The sequence below is a fragment of the Schistocerca nitens genome, chromosome 1 (genome assembly GCF_023898315.1).
Source record: "Schistocerca nitens isolate TAMUIC-IGC-003100 chromosome 1, iqSchNite1.1, whole genome shotgun sequence".
Taxonomy (NCBI): domain Eukaryota; kingdom Metazoa; phylum Arthropoda; class Insecta; order Orthoptera; family Acrididae; genus Schistocerca; species Schistocerca nitens.
In genome coordinates, this window is record NC_064614.1 from 676,949,165 (window position 1) to 676,976,721 (window position 27,557).

Genomic DNA, 27,557 nt, shown 5'->3' on the forward strand with positions numbered 1-27,557 from the left:
CCCTGAATTTTAATTGCACACTTGAACCTATCATTTATTCGTCATTGCTTCTTTGATGTATAGATTCAATAGTACAAGCAAAAGTGTACATTCCTGTCATAGACACTTTTTAACATGAGTGCTTCATTCTTGGTTTTCCACTCATATTATCCTTTCTTGCTTCTTGTACACATTGTATACTACTTATCTTTTCCCATACCTTATTCAGATTTTTCTCAGAATCTCAACCATATTGCACCATTTTATGTTGTCAAATGCTTTTTCTAAGTTGACAAATCCTAAGAATGTATCTTAATTTATCTTAAGTCCTGGTTCCACTATTAAGTGCAGCATGAAAACTGCTTTCTTGTGTCTTTATCTTTCTGAAAGTCAAACAAATTGTCATCTAACAAACCATAAATTTTCTTTTCAGGTCTATATGTTATTCCTGTTAGTAACTTGGGTGGATCTGTGATTAAACTGATTGTGCAGTAGTTCTCGTAGTTGTGTGCTCTTGCTATCTTTGGGGCTGTGTAGATGTTTAGTTTTCCTTTGTTGTTGTCATCATGGTGATCACTGTTGGATGCTCACTTTGAAGTTACAATACTAGAGGTCAATAGTTCTTCTGTATGTCTAGAAGCACATTCAGAGGCAGCATTACCTCATTCGTTTGGTGTATAAATTGGTAGCTCATTTGTCTCCCTTGTACTTGTTATCAGTATGGTTTCCTTATGGCTTACATCAATGTTCTTTAGCCTGTCACCTGCAACATGAAAATTTCCCCTGATCCATGGTTTTTGTATCTGCTAGTCTAGGAAATAATGTGGTATCCCTGTCCAAAATTTCATGGTAGTCAGCAGCTCTGCTCTTGCATCCTCCATGTTAAGCAGCTGCAGCCATCTTCTGGTGCACCCTGCAAAAATATGTTTGGTAGAATTCTGTGTGGCTCAGCTTCTCAGTTGACCATTGTATATTATCGATGCCTGATACAAATATTTATGTAGGGCGGTGTATGCTTTTGAACTCTATTAAAATAAATTGCTGGAGACTGTTAAGAACTGGAAACATGTGGGATACTGACCACTTTTCAGCAACATTCAAGATTGATCTACCATACAGCCTAAAGGCACTTCTTATTTAATCAGTTGGTATTTCAAAGGAAGTGCACACATTCTTACTATCCTTATATCGAGCCCTGCGAGAGTTGTTATTACATCACTGACAGTATCTGAAATGTAGATCTTAATTTCCCCCCTCATTCTTTCCTGCAGTGGAGTGACATAAAACAGAGCCTTACAATATAACAAACACTCCATTAGTACAAACAACAAATGGATATCTACAATGTCGTCTTTGGTAATCTTTACTTTTTCATTAAAAGATGTTTTTATCTCGAATGCTTTTGGTCTTATGGAGCTATGATCGGAAATAAATTTGACCATGTCTTTCATCTGTTATGCTGACATGTTCATCTTTGTTATTGGTTCAAGTACAGTAAAATTCAGAATAGTTGTTTTTAGCACTGACTAACAGGGAACAAATCTCTTATCTACATGAAGTGAGAAGGTTGATGTTAACAAGTAGGATTGCTAAGCAGTAAGTGCTGCCTTAAGAAATGCAGATGAATAGTTGGTGCCAAACTTAGAAATAGTTTATTATAAGGCTTTCAACTAACATGTGTACAAGGCTTATTGCATACTCTTCCATGTAAGAACTCGTGCGGCCCTCTCTTCACCCCTCCTCATGGCCCCCCCCCTCCCCCACCTCTCTCTGTATATATATATCTCTCTCTCTGTTACATTCCAGTACTTGATATGAGTGGGATTTAAATGCTGAGAACATAGAAAACTTGTAAGATGAGGAGATGGAGTAATAATGTAGGTGTTAGGGAAAATCATTCTTGTGTAAATACATGCATGTGCACCAAATATAGTTTGAACCTTTGCAGCAAATGTTAGGTGGGAAATTACTATGAGGATTTGAAACAAGAGGAAGAGCTTTTTTTAAAAAAAAAACACTGGTGAGTCCAGATGAAGCAGATATATGTAACATGTAGATTGTGAAAAAACTTTGGAAATAATGATAATAGACTGGGGTAAAAGGAGTTTGAGAAAAGGGACTAGCAGAGATAGAGACCAGGAGAGGTCTCACATTCAGAAAATTGGACTTTGGTGAGTGGGCGCAGGGATATGGGGGTGGGGGTAAAGCTTTTCCTGTCTATCCCCCTACTGCTCTGTGCATTCTGTTGGGACAGTTATTACATCTTAATCAACATTATAATCTGTGCTTTGGTATATTTTAGGTTACAATGTCAACCAGACTTCTAATAGGAGCTGCCAGTGTTGCTGGATGTCTCCTAGGAATACTGCCTGTGGATTATTTTACAAGATGTACAGCATGGTGAGAAATTATGGTATTAGTAAAGAATCAGTTAACTTGGTGAGAAATTATGGTATTAGTAAAGAATCAGTTAACTCCCTGTAGTCACTGTTTCGGTAGAAGTTTGTATGAGAAGCACTTTTAAAAATGCAGTTAGAATTGTACAGGATGTATAAAACTGTTAACACAAATTGGTAGAGTTACTACAGGGAAGAAAAAAGAAACACTTTTGTTATGTGATTCCAAGTGTCACTGATGCACAGTTTCATTCCTAGGGGCCCTTGGCAGGTTGGACACTGGAGTTCACTTAGGCAAATGTTCACAGTTGTTTTGACAGCTTCAAGTGCAACACGATGGCTCTGGAAACTGATTTACAGCAGTTACCTCTTACTGCTAGGAAGAGTAAGTTTTCATTACTGCTAGCAGTATCCATGTTCCTGGATAAACAATTACGTTATTACTGTTTACGTTATGTTGTTTTTACGAGAAAGTTTCTAAAGAAGTTCACGGGTTCTTGAGTGCTGATTACACTCTAACTGTGTTAGTTGGCATGCATTTCACTTACGGGGAGGCACGACACAACAGGTACCTGTACGCAAAACTTTTCCCAGGATGGAGGTTACCAAATCAAAAGTATGAAACTTATTGGCTGACAACTTTCTTTGGAGCATAGAATTTTACCAATGGAGTCTACACCAAGCTGTAAACATCTCTGACTTCCAAACATGCATTTTATTTTCCGAGATGGCTGCCTTCACAAGGAGAGGAATATTCAACAGTGGCACTAATCGTATCTGGGAGTTGGAAAATCGTAAGGCAAATGACATGTTCCACTGACAGAGATTTACCATAAATGTGTGGGCTAATATTGTTCACAACCATTTGATTGGGCTGAATCTTCTGCTTACCAGAAGGTGGAGGAAATTACGTTATCTTTCTCCATGAAGTACTAGCAAAAATGATGGAGAATGTCTTACTAGCAGTCAGACAATGATTATGGTTCCAGCGTGATGTGTCCCCACCATACTTTGCTGCTGATGTCAGAGAACATTGAGACAAGGTTTTCCCCAATTGTTGGATTGGGAGAGCCTGTTGTGGCTACCATACTAGATCAACATTGTTACTATGAATTTCTTTTTTGCTAATGGAGATGAAGTATTTGCTGTATGAGATACCAATAGATACTCCAGAATAGCTGATTGCCCATTTGAGTGAAGCTGCAGCCATTGTTTGTGAAACACATGGTTGTTTTGACCATGAAAGACAGTCATTCACATGCAGATATCAGCATTGTGTTAGTGTAAATGGACAACATTTTCAACACTTCTAAAATGATATTAATCACATTGCAGCTTGAACATTATCTGCAAATATCACTAATGCAAAAGCCATGGGCCTGCATGGGGTAATGGTGCACCTTTGATGTTTTGTGACATGAAAAAAAGTTTTTCTTTTTATCTCATCTAAACACATTAAAATTTTGTATACATATTTTTTTTAAAATCCTGTATTATTCTCTGTAACATGGGAATTGAAAATCGTAAATTGAATGTGCATATATTTTTTTTCCAAATCTGAGTGATACTTTTCCACAAAAGTGGTATATAGTTTCAGATATGCGGATTGTAAGACATTGATTGAAAACCTATTTTCACACTTAGCTGATTTTGGCCAATATGGCCATTTTCAAATGATTTGTATATGCATATGTATCAGGAACCAAATTTCTTCTGGGTCTGCATACTAAAATTAATATTTTTCACTTCATTTTCTAATGTATCAGACCATACGAGGCAACATTTACTTAACAGCATTTGTGTTATGTCAGTTACATCTTTCATATTTAGTGAGAGCACAGCCAAATTAATTTGTCTTCAATAATAATAGTTCATGTTTTCTTCTTTGTTGTTCTCCCCAGTTTTTACAATTTATCTATAAATAAATGTTGATGAATATGAGATTGCTAATCAAACCCAAAGATTACAATGTTTGTAACAAAATCATTTACAGCGTATAACCTTATGTCAGATTTCACTATTTACCAGTGAAAAGAAAACTTTGGCATAGGCATAGGAAATAATATGTAAATGTGTGTGTGAACATATTTATCCATCCCCCCCCCCCCCCCCCCCACCTCGAATCAACCCACTCCCTCCTTTTGATATGGAACATCTTCAGCTTGAGGTGAATTTATCTGATCTGCAACACTATAACTTTACTGTAAATCTTGCTTTAAAAAATCTTATAATACTCATTTGTTTGTTAAATAATGTACTGTGATGACATCCCCCCCCCCCCCCCATTTAACATTGCTGCCTATTCAGAAGTAAAATATTTAATAGAGCAGCTATGGATATAGCCAATTTTGTTTTAGATAACTATTTTATCCTGAAGATGACTGCATAAAAATTTTCTTTTTCTTACAGGTCTGTTTTGGGGCTCAGCTTAACAAATGTATCTGCCCAAGAAAACATGACATTGTTTGACTTTACAACAAGTAAATCTCTGCAGGATTGGTATGAAGTATCTGATACAGTGAGAACTGTGGGAATGTCAAAAGCTGTGCTTGCACTGCAAAAAACACAGATATTTCAACGTGCTGTATTTTTTACAATGTTGAATCCTCAGCCTAATGGTGCAGGATTTGCTGGTGTACAGACGAGAACTGACATAAATCTTCAGGATTATAATAAGCTTTTGCTGCATGTTCGGGGTCAAGGCAGTAACTCAGGCTACAAAGTAGTCCTCCATCATAAAGGACTTAATTCTGAGCCACATCCATCATATGAACAGTTATTTACAGTGAGTTCTTAGTATTGTAATGAAAATACCATACAAAAATTGTTTTCCTCTTTTCAAGGACTGTTCCAGAATGAATCATTCAGTCTGTACTATAGTGCACAGTTTAGCGAAACTTGCAGATATATGCTCTGTAACAAGAAGTGCAATTATTTTCATGACATCATATTCATTGGCTTTGACACTAATTGCAACCATGGAAAAATGTAGAGTAAAATCTGACAGACATTTGGTTTCAATGGGAGGAGGTGGGCTATGCATGAGAATTATCAGATTTGTTAACCAGAAAAAACTATTCATGCTGGAGATAGTTAAAAGAAACGATCTGAAAGACATAATTGCTGAAGATTTGGGTGTTCTAAACAGGGGTATATTTCAAAAGAACCTTTTTTAATCCTACCTCCTTAAGAAACTAACAAAAATCACAGCCCTTTGAACAAAAGAAACAGTATTGAAACAACTGAAAGTTAAATCATAAATAATTCATCAGATCTACAGGAGGTCTAGTTCAGATGAAACCGTTGGTTGTAAATTTTATCTGCCTGGAACAGTGTGCCATACAACATATATAAACTGGAGGAGAGGCAGGTGAAGTGATTGCTCACTACATTCAGTCATGTCACTGGAGTGTGCTGCCATCTTTGAAGTTATTTATACCTAGGGACAATGGAAGTGAATGCAAACCTGCTGTGATGTACAATACTTTGCGTTGCAATTGTCTTAAGAGTGCCCACAGGGCTTCTGATTGCAAATCCATTAGCTGTCATACTTGCAGAGAATGTCATCACACATTGCTATAAACAGGATCACAATGCATACAAGATGGCACAAGGAAGGACTGTCCAAGTGACATGCATCATGTGGACAACGGCAAACACAAATAAATTATACTGACTTATTGTTAACTAAAGGTAAGCAAGAGTTAACACCTGTTCCTTATGACAGTGAAAATTAAGTTGCAACACAGCAGTCGCAAATGGCACACTTGTTGTTTTCTATTTGATTTTAGGCTGCAGTCATGTTTCATATCAGAGGCCTGCAAAGATGGCACATCATATTCAAGGAACAGGTGTAACCCTCTTAGAAACAAAACACCTCATCTCTATAGATGTGGCTCCTGCATGAGCAACGATATCCTGTCTGTCAAATGTTAAGTTTTGCCAGAGACAACTGTTCCTTTGCAAGAACAAACAATCGAGCTTGATAGATGGAACTTGTGAACATAAAACTTGCTGAAACAAGAATTTTTGCCATCTGGTAAGATTGAATTATTGCTAAGAGCAGAATTTTGTTGAAACATTCAGAAGTCAAGGCCTATCTCTAGATGAGCTGATCATTCTGTGTTTCAGGAGCCTGAGTTAGATTCGATCATATAACGCCAGTATGAAACAGTAGAGTACACCAATGTGTCACGGCAGCCAGTCGTGTCATGCTTTGTAAAAGCAGACACTGACGGTCAAACATTCTTGAAGAAATCCTGGAAGATAGAAGAGTTAATTTGCATAACAGCGATGGAAAGTGTGGGGAAGCACTTTTATTCACAATTATATGAGTACTCATAAATCAAGACACACATCTTTTTCATTTAATGTACAAGGCAGTCAGCTGCATGGTGACATGTGGACCATGAGGATATGAAAGGCGACCAACATGTTGCATTCAATGCTTTTCTCACATTGGGAGTGATTGTACTGCTAGGCACCCATGGACGGAATTACTGCTGCCCATTCACTTCAGGTAAAAGTAACTCCACAGAGGGCAGCACTCACCAGTGATTGAGTTGAATGTAGCAACCAAACGTACCCAGATTAATTTTTACAATATGCTACAAATAATATGAAGTCCTGCTGAAGCATGAAAGAGAAATCGGGAAAGTACACAGATCACTATTTCCTTCAACAAGCTATTCTGTCAATCACTAAGCTTATTGCACTTGGAAAGAAGTAGAGTTTGGTACTGGTTCTTGAAAATTACAATCATGTATGAGCAGTACACTGAGCCAGTTGAAATGAAACACACAAAGAAAAGAAAACATTCAAGATAAAAGAACAAATACAGTGCTTTAGCATCACTTCACTTGGTAAAGGACACAGTTTGTAGATTGGTTGCCTGAAAACCCTCTTGTGGCATGCAAATGATGACCACACACACACACACACACACACACACACACACACACACACACCCCATTCCATTGCATCCAGGATGTACTCCTTCAGTGATGGCTATTTTCAAGTGTAAGAGTGTCAGGCAGTCTTACCTTGCTGCAACTAATGCACTGCATTTTGACTTGGGGCTGTCCTCTTGGCCTGCTAGCACAAGTGATGTAGATAGTCAGAGGGTCAGCATTGCCAAATGATCCGAAGCTCTCACCTTACCAATTCCCACCTTAAGAGCAAGCTCAGACCTGTTGTACTTAGAACTGGCTTAGGGATACTTGTGACTCTGTTTCCAGTCAGGAATTGACCTGGGGTGAGGACTTGGGGATCAGTAGGAGCACAAGACAGTGGTGTGAAAGGTCAAGAAATCACGTACAGCTCAATTTGACAAGTCAGTATTGTCAGCTCTTTGAATTTTAGTCATAAGTTCGCCACAAGTGGTACTTGAAAGACTTCTCTCCTGCTTCCCACATTCTGCTAAAGTCACAATGCCAGAGGAATGAAGTATGAAGTGCTAGTTGATTCATTCTTCATTCACAAAAGGTTTTCACCTGTTTCTGCTTATAGTAAATGCTCACAGAAACTCATAACTTGCAGGATTCATAACTTGCCCCAACAAAATTTGCCCCTTTGTAACTGTAGAGATTTTAGCATCTACATCATGATACAGATCTTATTAGGTCTGACAGGAATACTTCAATAGTCATGTTTCTAACATCTCCAGTTACACTGCATCTGTCGGGAGGCTACAACTAGGTCAACATAGCAATTTTTCTTTAGTTTGTGTAATCATGAGCTAGTCTTCACATAGAATGATTAAATACCTTAGTTGAAGAAAGGTCTCACAGCTTCTACAAGTTAGTGCTGCAAGCCTCCCAAGTGCTGTTGTGCAGGCCTTGCCCTCAGTTCCTGACAAGTGAAGTACTGATGGAGAAATGCCAGATGGCACTTCATGCATTTGACATTCATTGTGTGCTTCCTGAGCGATTTAAGCAACAGCAAACATCTGTGTGGGAAAGTCGACATTATTCAGCTTCCAAGATTAGTCTTGTCAGATGATTGCGAGGTAGCAGTACAAGTTGATTCTTCTCCTCATATGACAGCATTTTGTAGTATGCCTCCAACTCATAATAATTTTGCGTCATTGCTGATGGGAAGCAGTGATTTGAGCTTAGTATTTTTTTTTCTATTAGCTGCTTCTCCAGTTGGTGGTTTTCCATTGCATATGTAACTTCTTATGCTATTCTGACAAAAGATGCTGCACTTCAGTGCTAGATACTTGCATAATTAATCCTGTTTCTTTCACTGTCCTGCAGTTAATGTAAACCTAGAACAGCATGCTTCAATTTTGATAACTTTGCATTGTGTTAGGAAGAACTCTGCGTACAACTTGGAAGATTGCTGTTTGTTAAAACACGACTAGTTTCGTGGCTTCAGGCTGCATCATCAGGTGAATCTACAGATAAAAATTAAAGTATAGTGTCACCACATTTTTGTGGATATCAAAATAATAAATGTATGCCTAAAATATACTCACAACATTAAAATATCACAGGCATACCCATTGCTCCTAGTCAAAATTTACTACTCACAGGATATCATCAGTACTCTGGTGAGCGAAAGATAAAGAAGACATGCTTCATTCTTTAAAATATGCCTGCATCCAAAAAGAAAGACGAAAATATTTATAGTGAGAAGATGCTAAAATTTTTTAAAAAAGAATCTGGTCTGGCAATAAAGAATTATCACTGCTAAGATGATTAGTTGCGGCACACGCATATTACTTTGTGAAAAGTATCGGGCGGCAATTACTTACCAGTGTGACTGCATGGCAGAACAGCGCGTGGCAAGGCAGAAGCGGCCTACACGAATGACAAAAAGAGACTGACTGACTGGCAGAATGGAAGCTATTCGTATGAACAGTGTGACGTCATATACTCATGAGTAGAAGCGCTGGGTTGCTACCTTTGCAAGCAAAAATAATACAGAATTTTATTATGTACTAACACCTGACAAACAATCAAAATTAGCCAGAATGCTATGGTGCTTTAATGCCAATTGATTATTCAACGTGAACTTGTCTTTTTTATGTCTAAAGTTTCCACGCCCTCTAATATATTCAAAAAAATAGCTTGCTTTTTTTGTGAAATATTTTTAAATTTTCTGAAGGGCTTGTGATGCTGTGGCCATCATCATGTGAGTGTGCTTTTGATGCAGATTGCAGGTTATTTAAGTTACTCCTTCAATCTTATTTGATATGACCTACTGGTTTGTCCTATGTATTTTTCAGGGCAATCGTTGCACGTAATGCAGTAGACCACCTCTTCATTATATTTAATCACCACAGCTTCCTTGTGCTTGAGTTTTCCTTCTAGAACTGAAAATATCAAATACGCTGGAATAATGTTTTTGGACCTCATATGTCTGGCAATTGTTTTTGGATATTGCACCCAGATGTGGTATTTTACAAAAAATAGTGTGTTCCTTTGTCTGTTCAGCTGGTCTAAGTGTTATAAAATCTGCCTCTAATCCAGTATGGGAAGGCAGATTTTTCTTTTTCAATATACTTCTGTTAATTGGGTTAACAAATTCTGGACCGTAACATTTTTGATACACTAAATACTGTATAAACTCATATTTAGCCACTTTAGCATCTCTGGTATGAGGCACTTCATACATGCGGTTTAACATGGTTCAGAATGCTGTGGTTTTATATTTCATAAGTTGACATGACTGCCTATGTGTAATAAGATCTGTCATTGGCTTTTAGTAAACATCGAGCCTACATTTCAATCTTTTTCAGTCTCTTTGAGGTCCAAAAATGGTAATGTTTTAATTCTAAGTACACTGCCCAGTGTACTTTTGATTCAGACTATTTAGATGCCAAGGAAGCTGGTCACTTTCTGTATTATTACCATCATATAACATGAAAACATTGTAAACATACCTGTTCCATAAAATTATCTTCTAGCAGTTGAGGGACTTTTGTCATAAATTCTTGTTCAAAGTTGGTCATAAAAATATTTGCTTTACAATAGGCAAGTGGAGAGCCCAAGGCCTATCCCTATTGTTGTGAATGAAAATCATCCCCAAATTTAAAATAATTAAAAGACAAAACAATTTTTAACAAAGCCAAGCATTTCTTCCACCTCTTTAGATTGTCTCTCTGAAAAGGTGCCCAGATTCTCCATGACAATACTTTCCACCTGAACAAAAAGTATATTAGCATACATGTCGTCATATGTGTGGTTGGTGGTATGATTACATCCTGTAAATTGTTTGTAAGGTATTTCCTATTTTTTCTCCTGAAATTAGTAGGATGTTGGAAAATTTTATTCAGATAGCGTGCAAGGAGCTCTTCTTCTTATAGCCTGCGGTCACCCCCCCCCCCCCCCCCAACCAAAGCATATGTTAAACCGTATGTATGAACTGTCCCTTACCAGAGAAGCTCAAGTGGTGTAATATGAGGTTATATAGTATATGGTTGTGGTTCGTAATTTGGTAACATAATTAACAGAAGTATATTGAAAAAGAAACATCTGCCTTCCCATAGTGGATTAGAGGCACATCTTATAATCCTGAGATGAGCCAAGCAGACAAAGGAAGGCTCTATTTTTTGTAGAATACCATATCTGGGCGCAGTATCCAAAAAAATTGGCAGATGTATGAGATCCAAGACAATTGTTCCAGCATATTTTACATTTTCAGATCCAGGCAGAAAATCACAGGCGCAAGGAAAAAACTGTCGCAAATAGTTATAATGAAGTGGGAGTATAATGAATTCCATGCAGTGAATGCCATAAGAAATATATAGGACAAATTGGTAGAAAATGATTTAAGGAACAATTTAACATAAATAACCTGTGGTCTGCATTAAGAACGCATTTACACGATGACAGCCACAGCATCACAAGTGCTTCAGAAAATTAAAAACTACTCCACAAAAAAGAAAAAAAGCTATTTTTTTAATATATTAGAGGAAGGGGAAATTCTTAGACATGAAAAAGACAACACACAGTTTATGTTGAATAAGCAATTGGAAATAAAGCACCATAGTATTATGGCTAATTTTGATTGTTTGGTAGTTGTTAGTGTGTAATAAAATTCTGTATTATTTTCACTTGTAAAGATAGCAATCCTAATCATGAGTATATGTCGTTAAACTGTCCACATGGGTAGCTTCCGTACTGCCAGCCAGCTAGTCTCTCTTTGTCATTTGTGCAGGCCACTTTTGCCTTATCGTGTGCTCAGCTGCTTTGCTGTCACATTGGTAAGACACTGCCACCTCATACTTTCCACATAATAATTTGCATGTGCCACGATTAATTGTGTTATCACCAGTCTGGCCTCCTTGTTAAAAAAATTTAGGATCTACTCACTGTAAATATTTTCTGTTTTCTTTTTAGATGCAGGCAAATTTTAGATAATGAAGTATGTCTTCTTTACCTTTTACCATGTAGTTTCACATGATGATGCAGCTTGAAGCTGTGAAACCAGTAGTGTTTTAACAGACAACAATTTTACCAGTTGTAAACAGAGTTCTTCATAACATCATGCCTATCTACAACTGCGGTTGCCCGGAATATAAAATAATTTCTGATGATAACTTTGCAAATGGACTGATGCATTCATTTTGGATTGCTCCACTGGAATTACACAGGAATTCTATTCTTTTTTCTGGCACCTTTTTAAATGCATAACTATTAGAGGTATCTAATACTGGCCAGGATGCAGTGTCTTCTTTAAGCCAACTGACCCTCCCTTCATAGTCTGTTTCCTTGCAAGTCTGCTTGAGGCACTCCTTGCAATGTCGGATAAGCTGGATTTTCCATTGCAGATTTATGGCTCCCTATCACAGCTGTTGCGATTTCCTATATCTCAGACACATGGTTGTTTCCCATGGATGTTTTCCACCACATAGGTGACAGGAACCACACTAGCACAATGGATGAGTCAGTCCACAGGTAAGTTTGTTCGATGTTGGTAGCAAGTGAGCTAACAAGGTGCTGCAGTTGTGGCAAAGCGAGAGATCCCACAGACCTCCAGTATAGGTGACAACAGCCTTCTCAGTGGAGATGCTTGTGATCACCTTAATAGTTTGACACGTGGGACTCCATGCTGGTTAGTGGATTGTACATACACTGATCAGCCAGAACATTATGACCAATGACCTACTATCAATATAAATCCATCCAGGCAAAATAGCACCATCATCTGGTGTGGAATAACTGCCAGTCAGACCCACACACACATGATGCAAGTGGTATCAGTAAGTGTGTTGTCCATGTGTAGAATGGGAAGGTGCACGATCTATTTGAGTTTTACAGAGGGCAGACTGATGTCCTGGAGGTCACCACGAGCATTTTGGAAACTGCATGAGTTGTCGGGTGTTCAAGGGGTGCTATGGTGAGTGTCTCTAACATGGGGGAAAACCAAGGTGGAACCACATCCAGATGTCATGGGGTAGTGCAGCCACCCCACATTACAGATGCTTTATGTTGCAGGCTGGGCTACTGGTAAAACAGGACAGCCTGTCAATTATGGTGGACAGAGTACAAATGTATCTGAACACACAGTACATTTCTGAGGATGGGCCTCCACAACCTATGACCCATGCACGTGCCAATGTTGTCGATATCATTACATTGACAACTATGACAGAAATGGGCACTCCTTCATGATGATCATGTTTCCTGATGGCAGTGGCATTTTTCAATATGACAATGTGCCATTTCACAAGGCCAAGAGTATGGTTGAGTGGGTCGAGGAAAACAGAGGCAATTTCCTATTGGTGTGCTGGCCCCTCAGCTCGCCAGCTTTGAACCCGTTTGAACACAGCTGGAGTGTGATTGAACGTTGTGTCAGAGGTGATCGCCTCTCTCCCTGTAATTTACGGGAATTAGGTGACTTGTGTGTGCAGATGTCGTGCTAACTCCTACCAGAAATCTACCAAGGCCTCATTGCTTCCATGTCATGACTTGTGTCTGGTGTAATCCATGCCAAAGGTGGACATACTGGCTATTAGGTAGGTAGTCTTAATTTTCTGGCTGATCAATGTATACACAATAGCTATTAGCCTTCTCTGAAGAGTTGAAGAATCTGCAATCTGAAGTGCTGATAGATGTTCCTTCTATAATGACTCTATGATTAACATGAATATTGCCCATCATACGATTCTTGCGCTGTATACTCTCTGCCACATGCCGTTCATATCAGGGGACGAGGGCTTGTACCATGTTAATTGGCCTTTTTGCAACATGTTTGGTAGCAGAAAAATCACAACATTTTGATTGAAACAAACAGTATTTGCAAACTGGAAGCTAAAACATAAATAATTCATCTGGTCTGTAGGAGGCCGAATTCAGATGAAAAAAAATGCTTGTATATTGTATCTGTGAGGAATAGTGTGCCATATGATATACAACGTGTGCTCAAAAAGTAACAGGAAATTTTGTTCTTCTTAAAGAATCTTTATTTATTCATCAACATCATTTTGTCCCCTGCAGATTAATCACCCACAGATATAATATACACTCCTGGAAATTGAAATAAGAACACCGTGAATTCATTGTCCCAGGAAGGGGAAACTTTATTGACACATTCCTGGGGTCAGATACATCACATGATCACACTGACAGAACCACAGGCACATAGACACAGGCAACAGAGCATGCACAATGTCGGCACTAGTACAGTGTATATCCACCTTTCGCAGCAATGCAGGCTGCTATTCTCCCATGGAGACGATCGTAGAGATGCTGGATGTAGTCCTGTGGAACGGCTTGCCATGCCATTTCCACCTGGCGCCTCAGTTGGACCGGCGTTCGTGCTGGATGTGCAGACCGTGTGAGACGACGCTTCATCCAGTCCCAAACATGCTCAATGGGGGACAGATCTGGAGATCTTGCTGGCCAGGGTAGTTGACTTACACCTTCTAGAGCACGTTGGGTGGCACGGGATACATGCGGACGTGCATTGTCCTGTTGGAACAGCAAGTTCCCTTGCCGGTCTAGGAATGGTATAACGATGGGTTCGATGACGGTTTGGATGTACCGTGCACTATTCAGTGTCCCCTCGACGATCACCAGTGGTGTACGGCCAGTGTAGGAGATCGCTCCCCACACCATGATGCCGATGTTGGCCCTGAGTGCCTCGGTCGTATGCAGTCCTGATTGTGGCGCTCACCTGCACGGCGCCAAACACGCATACGACCATCATTGGCACCAAGGCAGAAGCGACTCTCATCGCTGAAGACGACACGTCTCCATTCGTCCCTCCATTCACGCCTGTCGCGACACCACTGGAGGCGGGCTGCACGATGTTGGGGCGTGAGCGGAAGACGGCCTAACGGTGTGCGGGACCGTAGCCCAGCTTCATGGAGACGGTTGCGAATGGTCCTCGCCGATACCCCAGGAGCAAGTGTCCCTAATTTGCTGGGAAGTGGCGGTGCGGTCCCCTACGGCACTGCGTAGGATCCTACGGTCTTGGCGTGCATCCGTGCGTCGCTGCGGTCTGGTCCCAGGTCGACGGGCACGTGCACCTTCCGCCGACCACTGGCGACAACATCGATGTACTGTGGAGACCTCACGCCCCACGTGTTGAGCAATTCGGCGGTACGTCCACCCGGCCTCCCGCATGCCCACTATACGCCCTCGCTCAAAGTCCATCAACTGCACATACGGTTCACGTCCACGCTGTCGCGGCATGCTACCAGTGTTAAAGACTGCGATGGAGCTCCGTATGCCACGGCAAACTGGCTGACACTGACGGCGGTGGTGCACAAATGCTGCGCAGCTAGCGCCATTCGACGGCCAACACCGCGGTTCCTGGTGTGTCCGCTGTGCCGTGCGTGTGATCATTGCTTGTACAGCCCTCTCGCAGTGTCCGGAGCAAGTATGGTGGGTCTGACACATCGGTGTCAATGTGTTCTTTTTTCCATTTCCAGGAGTGTACTTGTGCCAATGTTTTTGACAATCTTGAAAACATGTCTGAAGCTCACTTTTTATTATGGTGTCCAGCTCCTTTAGCAGTTATGTTTTTACCTCATCAATGGTGACAAGACAATGTCCTGTCATGCTCTCTTCAGCTTCTGAGATAGATAGAAGTCACAGGCGGTTATGTCCGGAGAATACAGTGGCTAAGGCAACATAACAGTTTTGTTTTTTGCCTAAAGATTATGAACAAGCATTGAGGTATGAGCAGGAGCATTATAGTGGTGCCATTGCCACAATTCTGGTCATTTTCTTCAAACTGCTTCACATAAACTGTGCGTAACTTCCAGTTAGTATTACTTATTGGCTGTATGACCATAATGCAGGATCTCGTGAGCCATCCCATTGTAATTTGGGGGGGGGGGGGGGGGGGGAATGAGAAGAACATTCACGTGTCTGAACTTGTCAATTTTTTTTCAGTTTTGGCTCTTCAGGCAGATTCCATTGGTATGATTGGTTGGTTTTGATGTCATACCCTTATACCCATGTTTTATGATCTCTTATAACTTTATTTAGAAGCTCTGGATCATTGTCAACTTCACTCAGCAATTCCCAAGCAATGTCTGTGTGATGTCTTTTTTGGTTAAAATTCAACAATTTTGGAACAAACTTTTGTGCTGCATATTTCAGGTCCAAAACATCTAATAAAATTGCTTGGCATAGGCTGAAGGATATGACATCATCAGCAACCTTTCTGATAGTGATTTGGTGATTTTCCAAAACTTCTTCCACATTTTCATCAGTAATTCATTTGCTAGGGCATACAGGGCAGTTGTCACATTAAGCATCTTCTCGACCCTCAATGAAACATTTGTATCACTCATAAACCCTTGTATTACAACACAGTAATTTCACCAAAGTTACAGTCAGTGCTGCACTATATTCCATTTTTCGAGAATTGGATGTATAAAGCCAGCAAAATTAAAAAATTACCATTACTTTTTAATCAGACCTCATATATTACATGAGAGACAGGTTAAGAGGCTTCTTTTTTTGTCACAGTTTATTTAGTCTCAAGCTGCAAACATAACAAACACACAGAGAAATCAGGAAAGAGATAAATTAGACTATCTTCCTGTCATATGTGCCCAGAACTTAGCAACCTCCAAGGCTTTACAGGAGCATGAACGATGTCATTATCATCTGTGCAGGAAATGGAACACAGAAGGCACAGAATCATGAGGCTTGTGATTTTCTCTTGTCAGCACTCACAGCATTAAAGCACATTTAATTATATTGTCCTTGAATCTTTCCATTCTTAATTGTAACCTGTTAAGCAACTTCTGTACGAACCAATTTTCATTGCGTCCTGGGGGTAGTTACTTAGCTGCTGTCATTGATATGGTTGCTGCCATTGATCTGTGGAGTTCTCTTCTTCTACAGTTCAGTTTCACTTCTCCAGAGATACAGTAAGATTCTTAGATTTTTGCAGGAAGTTCTTCCCAGACCTCAACCGTTGAGGAGGAAGTATGACCAAGCAATGAGCAAGTACTGTTGTGCTCACTTTAAACCTCGCGTTAGCAGCAGGCACTTCTCTGGGCATACAGGGTAGAGCTATTTCAGCCAAGTAATAGAGTTTATCTGATGGAGTTAACCCTTTCAGACCTGGATTTTTTCTGGATGAAAGAAAATTTTTATTTATGTGGTAATGCCCTTGGGTGATATTCTAATGATCTTGGATGCAGGATTTATACAAATATATGTACCCAGTTGCAGAACATACTTTGTTCACTTGGCTTCATTTCATGCACTAAAATAACTAATTATGATATATTCTCTGTTGTAATAATTAATAAAATGATCAGTCAAAAATTATCATGCAAAATAACAATAACAATATTCAATTATAAGTATAATATAGAAAACTAACCACATCTGTGTGTTCTGGTGGTTACAAGCTACTGCGTACTGTCTTGAGCTGTCGTGCATTGCTGCATTGACTTCCTAATATTTTCATAGTGATGCCCAAAAGTTGGCAGCACTTGCTCATCTTGAAAATGTTGAACATTCATAAATGTGTACCTCAGGTTTCCATTGGGAAAAAATACTTTTGTTACAGCTAAGATTCAGTGAAATGTTTTCATTGCATCTGTTATCAGTCATGAGACCCATCTCAGTGAAACTATCGTCTAGGTCTCTGTCTGATGGTTTCAATAATTCTCTTGTATACATAATATATCACACTCATCCTGTGTGGTTGTGTTAATACAGTTGACACAATTTTAACAAAGATAAGCAGTTCCATTATATAACTATTTTACAGTGAAACCACAGTAATTCAAGGTAATGGGTCTGAGTGGAGCTAAAATTTGGGAAAACTTGAATTACAGGATGAGTGACAATTTTAGAGACCTTTCATTTAAAAATAGTACTTGATGTTACACTTTTATTACAGTAAACAAAGTTATTTCATCAGTTCTAGTACAAACTCCAACATTTATTATAAGCACATATTTATTAAATAAACAATCGTACAATTGTTAATAGTGTACATATTTCACTTTTGGGTGTGATGTTTTCATAGTTTTATGATCTGTGAATTTTGATGTTTTTTAGAAGAAGAACTAGACACTTTGATATAATACGTCTGATGTAGTTTGGTTCTGTTTGTGCCAGTCACCTAGTGCTACTTCATCTGCTGCTACCTTTTTATAGTCTCCCTGTAGTGGACTGTTAAGGCAGCCAGTCCACAGAGACGGGTAGCCGAAAGGGCACGCATCAACTCACGCCGTCTGGCGTTAAGTCTGGAACAGGATACGTGATGAATGTGATAAAGAAAAGAACGTAGCTACTAGAACACTTAACTTTTATATCGTCCTTTGGTATACAGCATTCTTGATGATACAAGTGAGACTCTTTAGATTCATGAAGTAACTAATGGCGCCTTGCTAGGTCGTAGCCATTAACTTAGCTGAAGGCTATTCTAACTGTCTCTCGGCAAATGAGAGAAAGGCGTCGTCAGTGTAGTCGCTAGCAACGTCGTCGTACAACTGGGGCGAGTCCTAGTCAGTCTCTCGAGACCTGCCGTGTGGTGGCGCTCGGTCTACGATCACACAGTGGCGACACGCGGGTCCGACATGTACTAATGGACCGCGGCCGATTTAAGCTACCACCTAGCAAGTGTGGTGTCTGGCGGTGACACCACACTCCCCACTGTCAAATCTTTTCAGTGCTAAGATTTTTATCTCCAAGGAAACATTTCCTCCTGCTTTTGAAGACTTGGTGCTCATATTGGCAAAAAATAGCAGAAACAATAATAAATATGTAACACAACCCAACTACATCTACACACTGCACTGAGACTGAGTAGACACTGGCTGACTTGTAGCAGGTGAAACAATAGGAACTAAAATGGGCATGATCATAAACAATGCGTGATTGCGCATCTTGGCTGCTGATCACAATCACTCCCTGCTTATTTTTTATTTCATCTGTATTTTCTTATGAGGTGTTTTTTTTATACACAGTAGCCATCCGTCATCCATACCAAATTAAGTGGAGGCTTGGATCGTCAGGGCTCAAATTATCGAGGTTTTACTGTACATGTTGATGTATTTAATGGCCAAAGTTTTTAAATGAGTGATAGCTGTGTTTCATTCACTGACTTCATTTCTTCATCATCATAAATTATTTTATGCTCGTTTTACTAGGGAGAAAGAACCATTTCTCCGGTTCCAAAGCTACAAAATGACCACTTCTAAAACCTCCAGTATTCCATGACTGACTCCAGACTTGGTAACATTTTAGTGCTAGCATTTTATATCACATGATAAAGTTTGTTAATGATCTTTGTGCCTCACCTGAGATTTTTTTTTTCCTTTTTAATTTTATGATATAATTATACAGTTTATAGTCAATTGTAAAACATTGGGTAGAATCCATTGGGAGTGATCTAAAGTGGAACAGCTATATAATACTAGCTGTTTCTAGGAAAAGCAGATGCCAAACTGAGCTTCTTTGAAAGAATGCTAAGGAGGTGTAAATTCTTCCATGAAAAAAAGTAGCTTACAGGACCATTGCTTGAGGTTATTGGTTGTGAGTCTGGGATCCTTTCCAAATAGAATGAATGAAGGAGATAAGGAAAAGCCAAAGAAAATAGACATGATTCATTAGAATTTGCTTTGTGAGCACAAGTGTGTAATGGAGGTGACCATCAGACTCCAGTGGGAGACACTACAAGAAAGGTGGTAAGATCACAAAGAGGTTCAACATTAAAATTTGAGATGCATAGCTGCAAGAAGAATCTGGCAATGTATTATGTCTTCCCATACATTGCATGTACTGGAAAAGATGAAAATAGCAAATAACGAAAATTTAAGTTCATACTGCCTTTCTGAGAATCGTAGACATAAATGAGAAAGGAGAAATGTTAGAAGTATGAGACATACCCTCCACTATGCATCATAAAGTACCTTGTAGAGTATAGAAGTAGATTTAGATGAAATGCTTTTTGAATGAAGGTTGTGGTACAGCATCACTTTGTGCAGCAAATCATTTACCTGAAGAAGAGTGGAACATTATAACTTTTGTTTCACGAGGTGTAATGTTTCATGACTTTATTTCCTGTGATGATGATATCCAAACTTTCCCAATTTGGATGGGGATGAGCTGTGTTATGCTCAGTGAGGAACCGAAATAGGCAGTTGTTTTGTATATTTACGTGTGTGTAAGTGGGGGGTGGGAGGGGGGGTGTTGGGGGGTTGGTGGGGGTGGAGAGTGTAATGCGAAGGAGTGAGAAGATTTACCTTCACCAAGTTTTGTTGAAGGTATGTGAGAACTGTATACTGGTAGGGGCAACTTTCTTTTCTTCAGTAAGAATTGAACATTTCCTGACAGCGTCAACCTGCTTGAGTGACAACTCCTGTCAACACACTATGCTGGCAGGAATTGTTCTTGATGTTTACAATAAGTAAAGGATAGTGCTTGAGAATTTTTTCCTGACTTCTCATGTTCATCCTGTGCTATTAGCAGAATACAGTAAAACTGAATAAAAAAATTGTTCTTTATTCTAGCTCATTTCTTTAAACCAAGATTCCATTAAATGAACTTACACGTGGCTTAAAAGTGGAAAGCTATTAAGCTGCTAATAATTTACATTTAACTTATCCAAGATATGAATCTGGTCTACTCATGGCCTAAAGATATTACAAACATGGATCTGGTTCACTCCTTGAGTGCACTTGAGTAAAACCTGCATTTAAAGGAAACTCCAGTTTAAGGGAAGAAAAATTATTTAGGTCCATAAAATTAATTAAAAATAGGTTTTGACATAACTTTTCTGTTTTTCAATTCACAGTTTGGTGATAAGGATTAGTGGATGGCTCCAAGCAGGCTGTAAATTACCACTAAAACTAGTTCATCCACAATACATACTTCACTGCAAAACTTGTTTGTCCCTTTGATAACATGATAGTTATTATCATTTCAGCAATTGTTACCCTCACATTGAGTCAGATAATAATCCAGTTTTTGTATCTAAACTTTTCAAGGCAACACTTTGCTTTGCAGATAGGAATTTCGGATTCCTTCACTTTAGAAAAAGAGGGAGGAAGAGTTTTTGGGGAGATACCACTTTCAGATATTAGACATGATACTTACCCAGAACACTAACAAAAATTTGACTCAAATGTACAGGTAAGAAAAGATTTAAATTATAAGTGAAATGACAGAAATGGATGGAAATAGAAAACCTGAAAATTTGTGATTAACTGGGGCGATAGATGAAACAAATGATGTAGGCAAAGAAGAGAAACTATTACAAATAAATCACATGAACAAAAACTGAGAAAGAAGAGAGCGATTAGTGTTGAGCTACTGAGAGAGAGAGAGAGAGAGAGAGAGAGAGAGAGAGAGAGAGAGAAAGTGAGTTGGGATGGGGGAGAGAGGGGGTTGTAAATGAACTGCTAATTTGTACATGGGGTTTAAGAATTGCATAATAGTGTTGAACTTCTGTCAGTATGGCTAAGAAAGCAGTTCATTTACATCACAAATAAGCTGCAGTTACTCAGTACTAATGTTAGTATGAATAAAATAAAGCCAACCCTAACCAGTCATTGCATGAAAGATTGTTTGAAGACCATAGTGGAGGCTGTTCCAGGTCCCATGCCTGCCCAGGGGCAGCCAGGTGGGTACAGGTCCAAGTGGGCAGGGATGGGTAAGTGAGGAAGAGTCTGATGTGTGGATTGTAGCCTATTCACTCTTACTGCACCGGCCAATGGCACATAGACACGGGTGCCCAAGCAGCTTGCACTCACACAGAACATGCCAACAGGGCTTTCTGGTGAGCAGCCTATACTACATGCACGTGCTTGTGAGCACAATCAGGAAAATCCAAGAGTGCCCTGCTCCATGGGACAGTGTTGGAAAAGACTGTCATAGTGTTTTAAAAGGTACGGTCCTCAGTGTCCTCCATCCTAGACTCTGTTAAAGCTGCATATAAAAGAGAAAGTTACTTTCACATCAGCAGCACCATGATAAGTGTGATGAAGTTGTTACTCAAGTGTTACTGTTCTATTGTGTACGTACAGTACATTTGCTTTGTGTAAAAATTTTGCTGTCTGCTACCATAAAAATGTGACAATCATTTCTATGGAAACTAATTTTCTCAAAAGGAATTATTCAGAGAATTTCCTTCAGAAACCAAATGCAGTGTCATATTGTTGGAAATGGTTAAAATTTGTACAAACATTTTAATGATGATGAAACTTTGTGTTGCTTTAGTGGTAGCAAGATGATAACAGTTGAAAAAGACATGAATAGCAAGAAAATGGTAATCCCAGAAACATAAAAACAGAGGTATACTTACTATTATTTTTTGTTCTTTCTCATTTTTGTACTGTTTTTTTTTGTCACATTTATTACTTTTGTTTCTTTTGGATGTATCTTCTTTGCCACCCCCCCCCCCCAAAAAAAAAATCCCAATCTGCTTGTGTCTGTATATGTGTGGATGGATATGTGTGTGTGTGCGAGTGTATACCCGTCCTTTTTTCCCCCTAAGGTAAGTCTTTCCGCTCCCGGGATTGGAATGACTCCTTACCCTCTCCCTTAAAACCCACATCCTTTCGTCTTTCCCTCTCCTTCCCTCTTTCCTGATGAGGCAACAGTTTATTGCGAAAGCTTGAATTTTGTGTGTATGTTTGTGTGTCTATCGACGTGCCAGCGCTTTCGTTTGGTAAGTCACATCATCTTTGTATATATATATATATATATATATATATATATATATAAGAGGGAAACATTCCACGTGGGAAAAATATATCTAAAAACAAAGATGAGACTTACCAAACAAAAGCGCTGGCAGGTCGATAGACACACAAACAAACACAAACATACACACAAAATTCAAGCTTTTGCAACAAACGGTTGCTTCATCAGGAAAGAGGGAAGGAGATGGAAAGACGAAAGGATGTGGGTTTTAAGGGAGAGGGTAAGGAGTCATTCCAATCCCGGGAGCGGAAAGACTTACCTTAGGGGGAAAAAAGGACAGGTATACACTCGCACACACACACATATCCATCCGCACATATACAGACACAAGCAGACATATACAGAGGCAAAAACGTGCCCCCCCCTCTCTCTCTCTCTGTGTGTGTGTGTGTGTGTGTGTGTGTGTGTGTGAGCGCGCGCTCACTTGTGCACATGTGCTTGTGTGTGTTGGAGGGGGGGCTGGTTGTATCTATGCACGTTGTTGATTGTGAATAAAATGTTTGAATCTAACATTGTTATTTAAAAATAAATCTATAAATTTTTTGCACCTGTAAGTAAATGAGTAGCCTTTGTGCTGTACATGTGATTTTGTACATTTCAGCCACCTATGGGTTCCTTTGGCACAGTAGAACTTCCTCTCAGTGAATTTAAACCTTATTTTCGTGGGAGGGCTCTGAATTCATCAGAAGCTGGACCATTAGACAAAAGCAGCATAACATCATTTGGACTTCAAGTTTATGGTGGTGTATATCTCCCAGTGAAACAGTCAGGGACGTCATCACTTGAAATAGACTGGATAAAAGCTGAGAAATGAAATAACTAAAATCTTGGTACATTTTGTTTTAGTTTTCACTTTTGACTAATGTTTATGTTTTGTACTCATTTTTATATTTTGTATTCAGAATTTTGAAAATGGATATATGATTCCATTTTTTGTGCGTTGTGAGCTCGGTATATATATGATTTGTTATCTGGAGTAACTGGAAGTAAAATTTATTTGTTAATGTTGTATAAAAAACTTATTGAATTAATATAATTGTAAACAGAACTCAGTATATTAGCTGGAAAAATAATCTGTGATATTTCTATCCTGTGAAGGGAGACTACTTTTCCTGTACAGTTTTACTTTCAACTTTTTAAGTTGTGCCTAAATTGTAACTGACATGCCAACCAACCACACTGATGACTCAGCAGAATTCTACACATTAAACTTACGGTAGATTTAAAAGTGTTCCTTACCTTTGATGATTCTTCAGTATATCATTTCTTTACATTTCTGTATAAACCCAATTCAGAATTCACTGAAGGCAGAGATTTTGGGAAAACAAGAGTATCCTGCTTCCCTTTCTTCACTGCAGCAGTCTCTGCACATAATCTATCTGGTTCCCTTCACCCTTCAATTCTCTCTCTGACAAGGCAGAAGAAAATGTGAACAAATAATTATTTTCCATTTAACTTGCATTCATCATGACATGTGAATGAGTGAGTGAATGAACATGTCCCTTTGTCCTTTTGATGTCTTCATCATTAATTTGACTTGTTAATTCATGGAGTATAAACTTAACAACAATAAGGTTTTCTGTTATGTTGCCTGCTTATGTCTATATTCTTGTGTGACATTACATAACCTTGACTACTATTTTCCCAACATGTATTTTCAGTCATTTGTTTAACCTAATTGTTGTGTAGTCAGTACTTATCTTTAAAGAATATCTTCAGTTCGGTTACAGTTAACGACATTATGCCCCACAAGCAAAGAGAGAGTCTGCTGATTAGGGCATCAGTTTGCAATGTTGTGCTTCAGAGAGAAACCAATTGAACCAATTATTATACTCAAGAGAAAGGAAAATTGGAATGCTAAGCATTAAGATTTTGTGGTTAGCAATGTTATCTGCTCAACAAAAAGGAATAAAAGAGGAAAGTAAAGAAGCAACCTTTAGAGAACAACACTTGTATCCCAGAGATATTTGTCATTGTTTGCTGGATGGCAAAGAAGTTTATTGAATCACTTGCTGTTAAATTGAGCAGTTTTTACATGTGGGTGTAAGAATTGGAGATGCACTATTTAATTGTACATTGTTTTGGAGCTGGTGTCACTGTATTGGATACCCCCAAACATAGCACACTATTACGACTGCTTCTTGTTTTCAATTTTTGTTGTGTAGCAGTTGTTCTACACAGTAAATGTTAAAGTGGTTTTGTGAATAACACAGTGGCAGGAAGACCCAGTAATATGAGACATTTTGTCTCATTTATGTTACTTCGTTTTTGTTATAAGTTATGAATAAATAAAAAGAGAAATATGTAATGTGACAAGTTTGCTTTCATAATCTAGCATTTTCCTTAAATAAGGACTGAAAAAACTGGGTTCGATCTATGTTCTCTTCCCAAAAATGCTGAGAACATGTTTTGTTATTAGTGTTTGGTTTCCAATCTTTCCTTCTCACAGCCAGAGATCTTTTTGAGTTGACTGATAGAAAATCTAAAGCAATATGACAGATATAAAACTACTACAGAACAAGTAAACTGAGCAACCAAATTTCAAGTATATAAAAGAAAATATCACTTGAATGAGTTCACTTATGAATAAAATGTGATTGCTTTATACTTCAGACTATAATCAAAAATATACCTGTAAATGAAATTAGCTGGCATTTTTGATCAAAGAACTTCCATCAGAAGCTAATGTTTTACTCAACTAACATGGTGGACACTGGCTTCAATTTTGTGGCATCAAGACCACTTTCCTTATTATGCTGCCATGAGTTTTTTAGTTTAACTGTAGTTTACAAATTAACTATTTTGCACTGAACTTTTATTCTCAATCATGCATTGTTCTAGAAACAGTTGAATAACATACATGGAGATGCTTTTCTTATCAGAAAGTGCTACTAATCTTTCTCGATACTAAATTAAATAAAATACATTTATAACCATAACACTTAACTTTATTTAATTAAGAGAGAAAGGGAAAAAAGAGCCCACATATCACAATATGAAAGATCAGTTTTATAATGTAAAACTGACAGTCTTGGTTTAGCTATAGACATTGTCAATACTGTATATCTGCTATCCGATCATCAGCTGAAATATGTTGAAATGTTTAACTGTACTCCTATCACCTTTTCTCAAATAACTGTTTTCTGCAATGGTGGAATGATGGATTCAGTTTGAGTCTCAGTGTTGCCTTATGATCCACCTTTTGAACTTCCATGGGCTTCCTCACTCCTCTAAAACCTCTATACAGATCTACCTCCTTAGCAGCTTCTTCTGCAGCTCGCAGCTCCGTTTTAGTTGTCGTAGTGACTGTTATTCCCTATCTTTGGCTAAGCCAGCAGGTAGCACTACCTACACGTAAAAGAAAAACACCTGGTGTTGACCGACCAGTTTCATCACGAAGTCTGCATCACTGTAGCAATCTAATATGCCACAACAGAAATAATAGACTATGCCTAGGTGACATATACCTGCTGCATACCAGAATATTCATTTTAGTCTCGCTACATCTTCTGTTGCTGCTGAGTCAATAGGAAGTTCACACTTTTCGCCAAATCAAGCCTCTTTCCAAGCACCTAGTACATCAGTGCTCCAACTGTTTGGTAATAGAGAAAATCAATCATTGGAATTTCCAGGATGGAATTATTACAGTATTATGAAAAGGGTAGACAGCTACTATTCACCACATAGTGGAGATGTTGAATCACAGACAGGCACAATAAAAAGACTTCTAAACAAGTAGCGGTAAGTGTGGAAACTGAAAGTGTGTGGCCTATCTGCTTGCCCAGGTGCACCTGCAGTGTGCGAGTGAGAATGTAAATATGCTTCATGAACCTTCGTTGTAGTTGCCAAAGACTATCGATGATGATTTAAAGTCTCATGAGCGGATGTACCTCCGGCAATGAGGCTGGCACTGCCACATGAGGGCTTGTTCACAGCCTTGCAGATTTCACGTGCCTGCACTCACTTCCACATGGGCAGAGAATATGTAGCGTGGACATGTGCGATGAACATTGTTTACGACTAGACTTGGAAGAAATTTATGTGAATGACGAATACAAATTCAATCTATTTGACATTTCTTTGGCTATTATACCTCTGTAGGTTGTTGTAAGTGTCTCTTGGTCATGGACAGCAATACATGCGAAATACGGTACTTGTTTTTAAATCGTGTGTAAGACATTGCTGGATTCATTGAATTTGGTGTAGAAAGGTGAAAATTGTCATACAATCATCTCTTGACTCTTTCACTAGACAAAAGCTGCAAGCATGCTGTAATATTAGAGCTGCTTTATGTACTTGAACCCAGTGTGTCTTCAGAAATTTTTGAATATGAAAGCCCTAAGTAATTGCATAGAAGCATGTTGGATCAAATAACTATTCCATATTCTAATGGCACACTTACTTAGAGTTAATCCTTAAACACTCTGGATGACTTTGGAACTCCTGTAGAATTCCATAAACATTTTAGGAGACTTTTGATCTATAGTCTGGCGATATTAGTCATTAGCAACTACTGAGTTCTTCCTTGGTTTAATCATTTTGTAGTGCTACAAACATGAACGATTTGTGTAAGAAGACACACACACATCTGATAGTGTTAGCAACCTAAGAAAGGTATTGAAGAAGAAAGGTTTTTGTCAGCTGCATTCTCATTGTTGGCTGCTGAGGTGGAGTTGTTGCCCACTTTAGTAGCGGGAGTGGGAGATGTATTGCCAGGTGCAGAGGCAGTTGAATGCGACTGAGTTGGTAGTGTAATAGGGCTGTAACACACTGGGCAACAGCCAATAAAACGACAGTGCATTAGAGCCAGCGCGCTGGGCAATTTTGATTACCTGGCTGTGGCAACCATTAGAACACATCAGATTGCACGGCAGTCAGATGGCTCTGTGCACCCAGCTATGAGCAAAATGTATGTGGCTGCCTTCAGTGTCCATGCACTTGTTGAGGCAAGCAGACGTTGCTTGGATCCTGAAACAAAATTCATGATGACTTTTGACAGCTTATAGGATCTGGGGGAATTTCCAGTTCTAGAGACGCATACAAT

The 27,557-nt window shown here is 38.9% G+C and overlaps 1 protein-coding gene across 1 annotated transcript in view; it reads left to right on the forward strand.

Annotated features, from left to right (window-relative positions):
- The window catches only part of LOC126194965 (uncharacterized), a 45,552-nt gene extending 19,890 nt beyond the window's left edge, over positions 1-25,662 (forward strand). Inside the window, exons 5-7 of the mRNA XM_049933400.1 lie at positions 2,282-2,379; positions 4,785-5,160; positions 23,115-25,662. Coding sequence (XP_049789357.1) covers positions 2,282-2,379; positions 4,785-5,160; positions 23,115-23,327 — 687 coding nt within the window. The 3' untranslated portion in view covers positions 23,328-25,662. The remainder of the gene's footprint in view (positions 1-2,281; positions 2,380-4,784; positions 5,161-23,114) is intronic.
- The last annotated feature ends 1,895 nt before the right edge of the window (positions 25,663-27,557 follow it).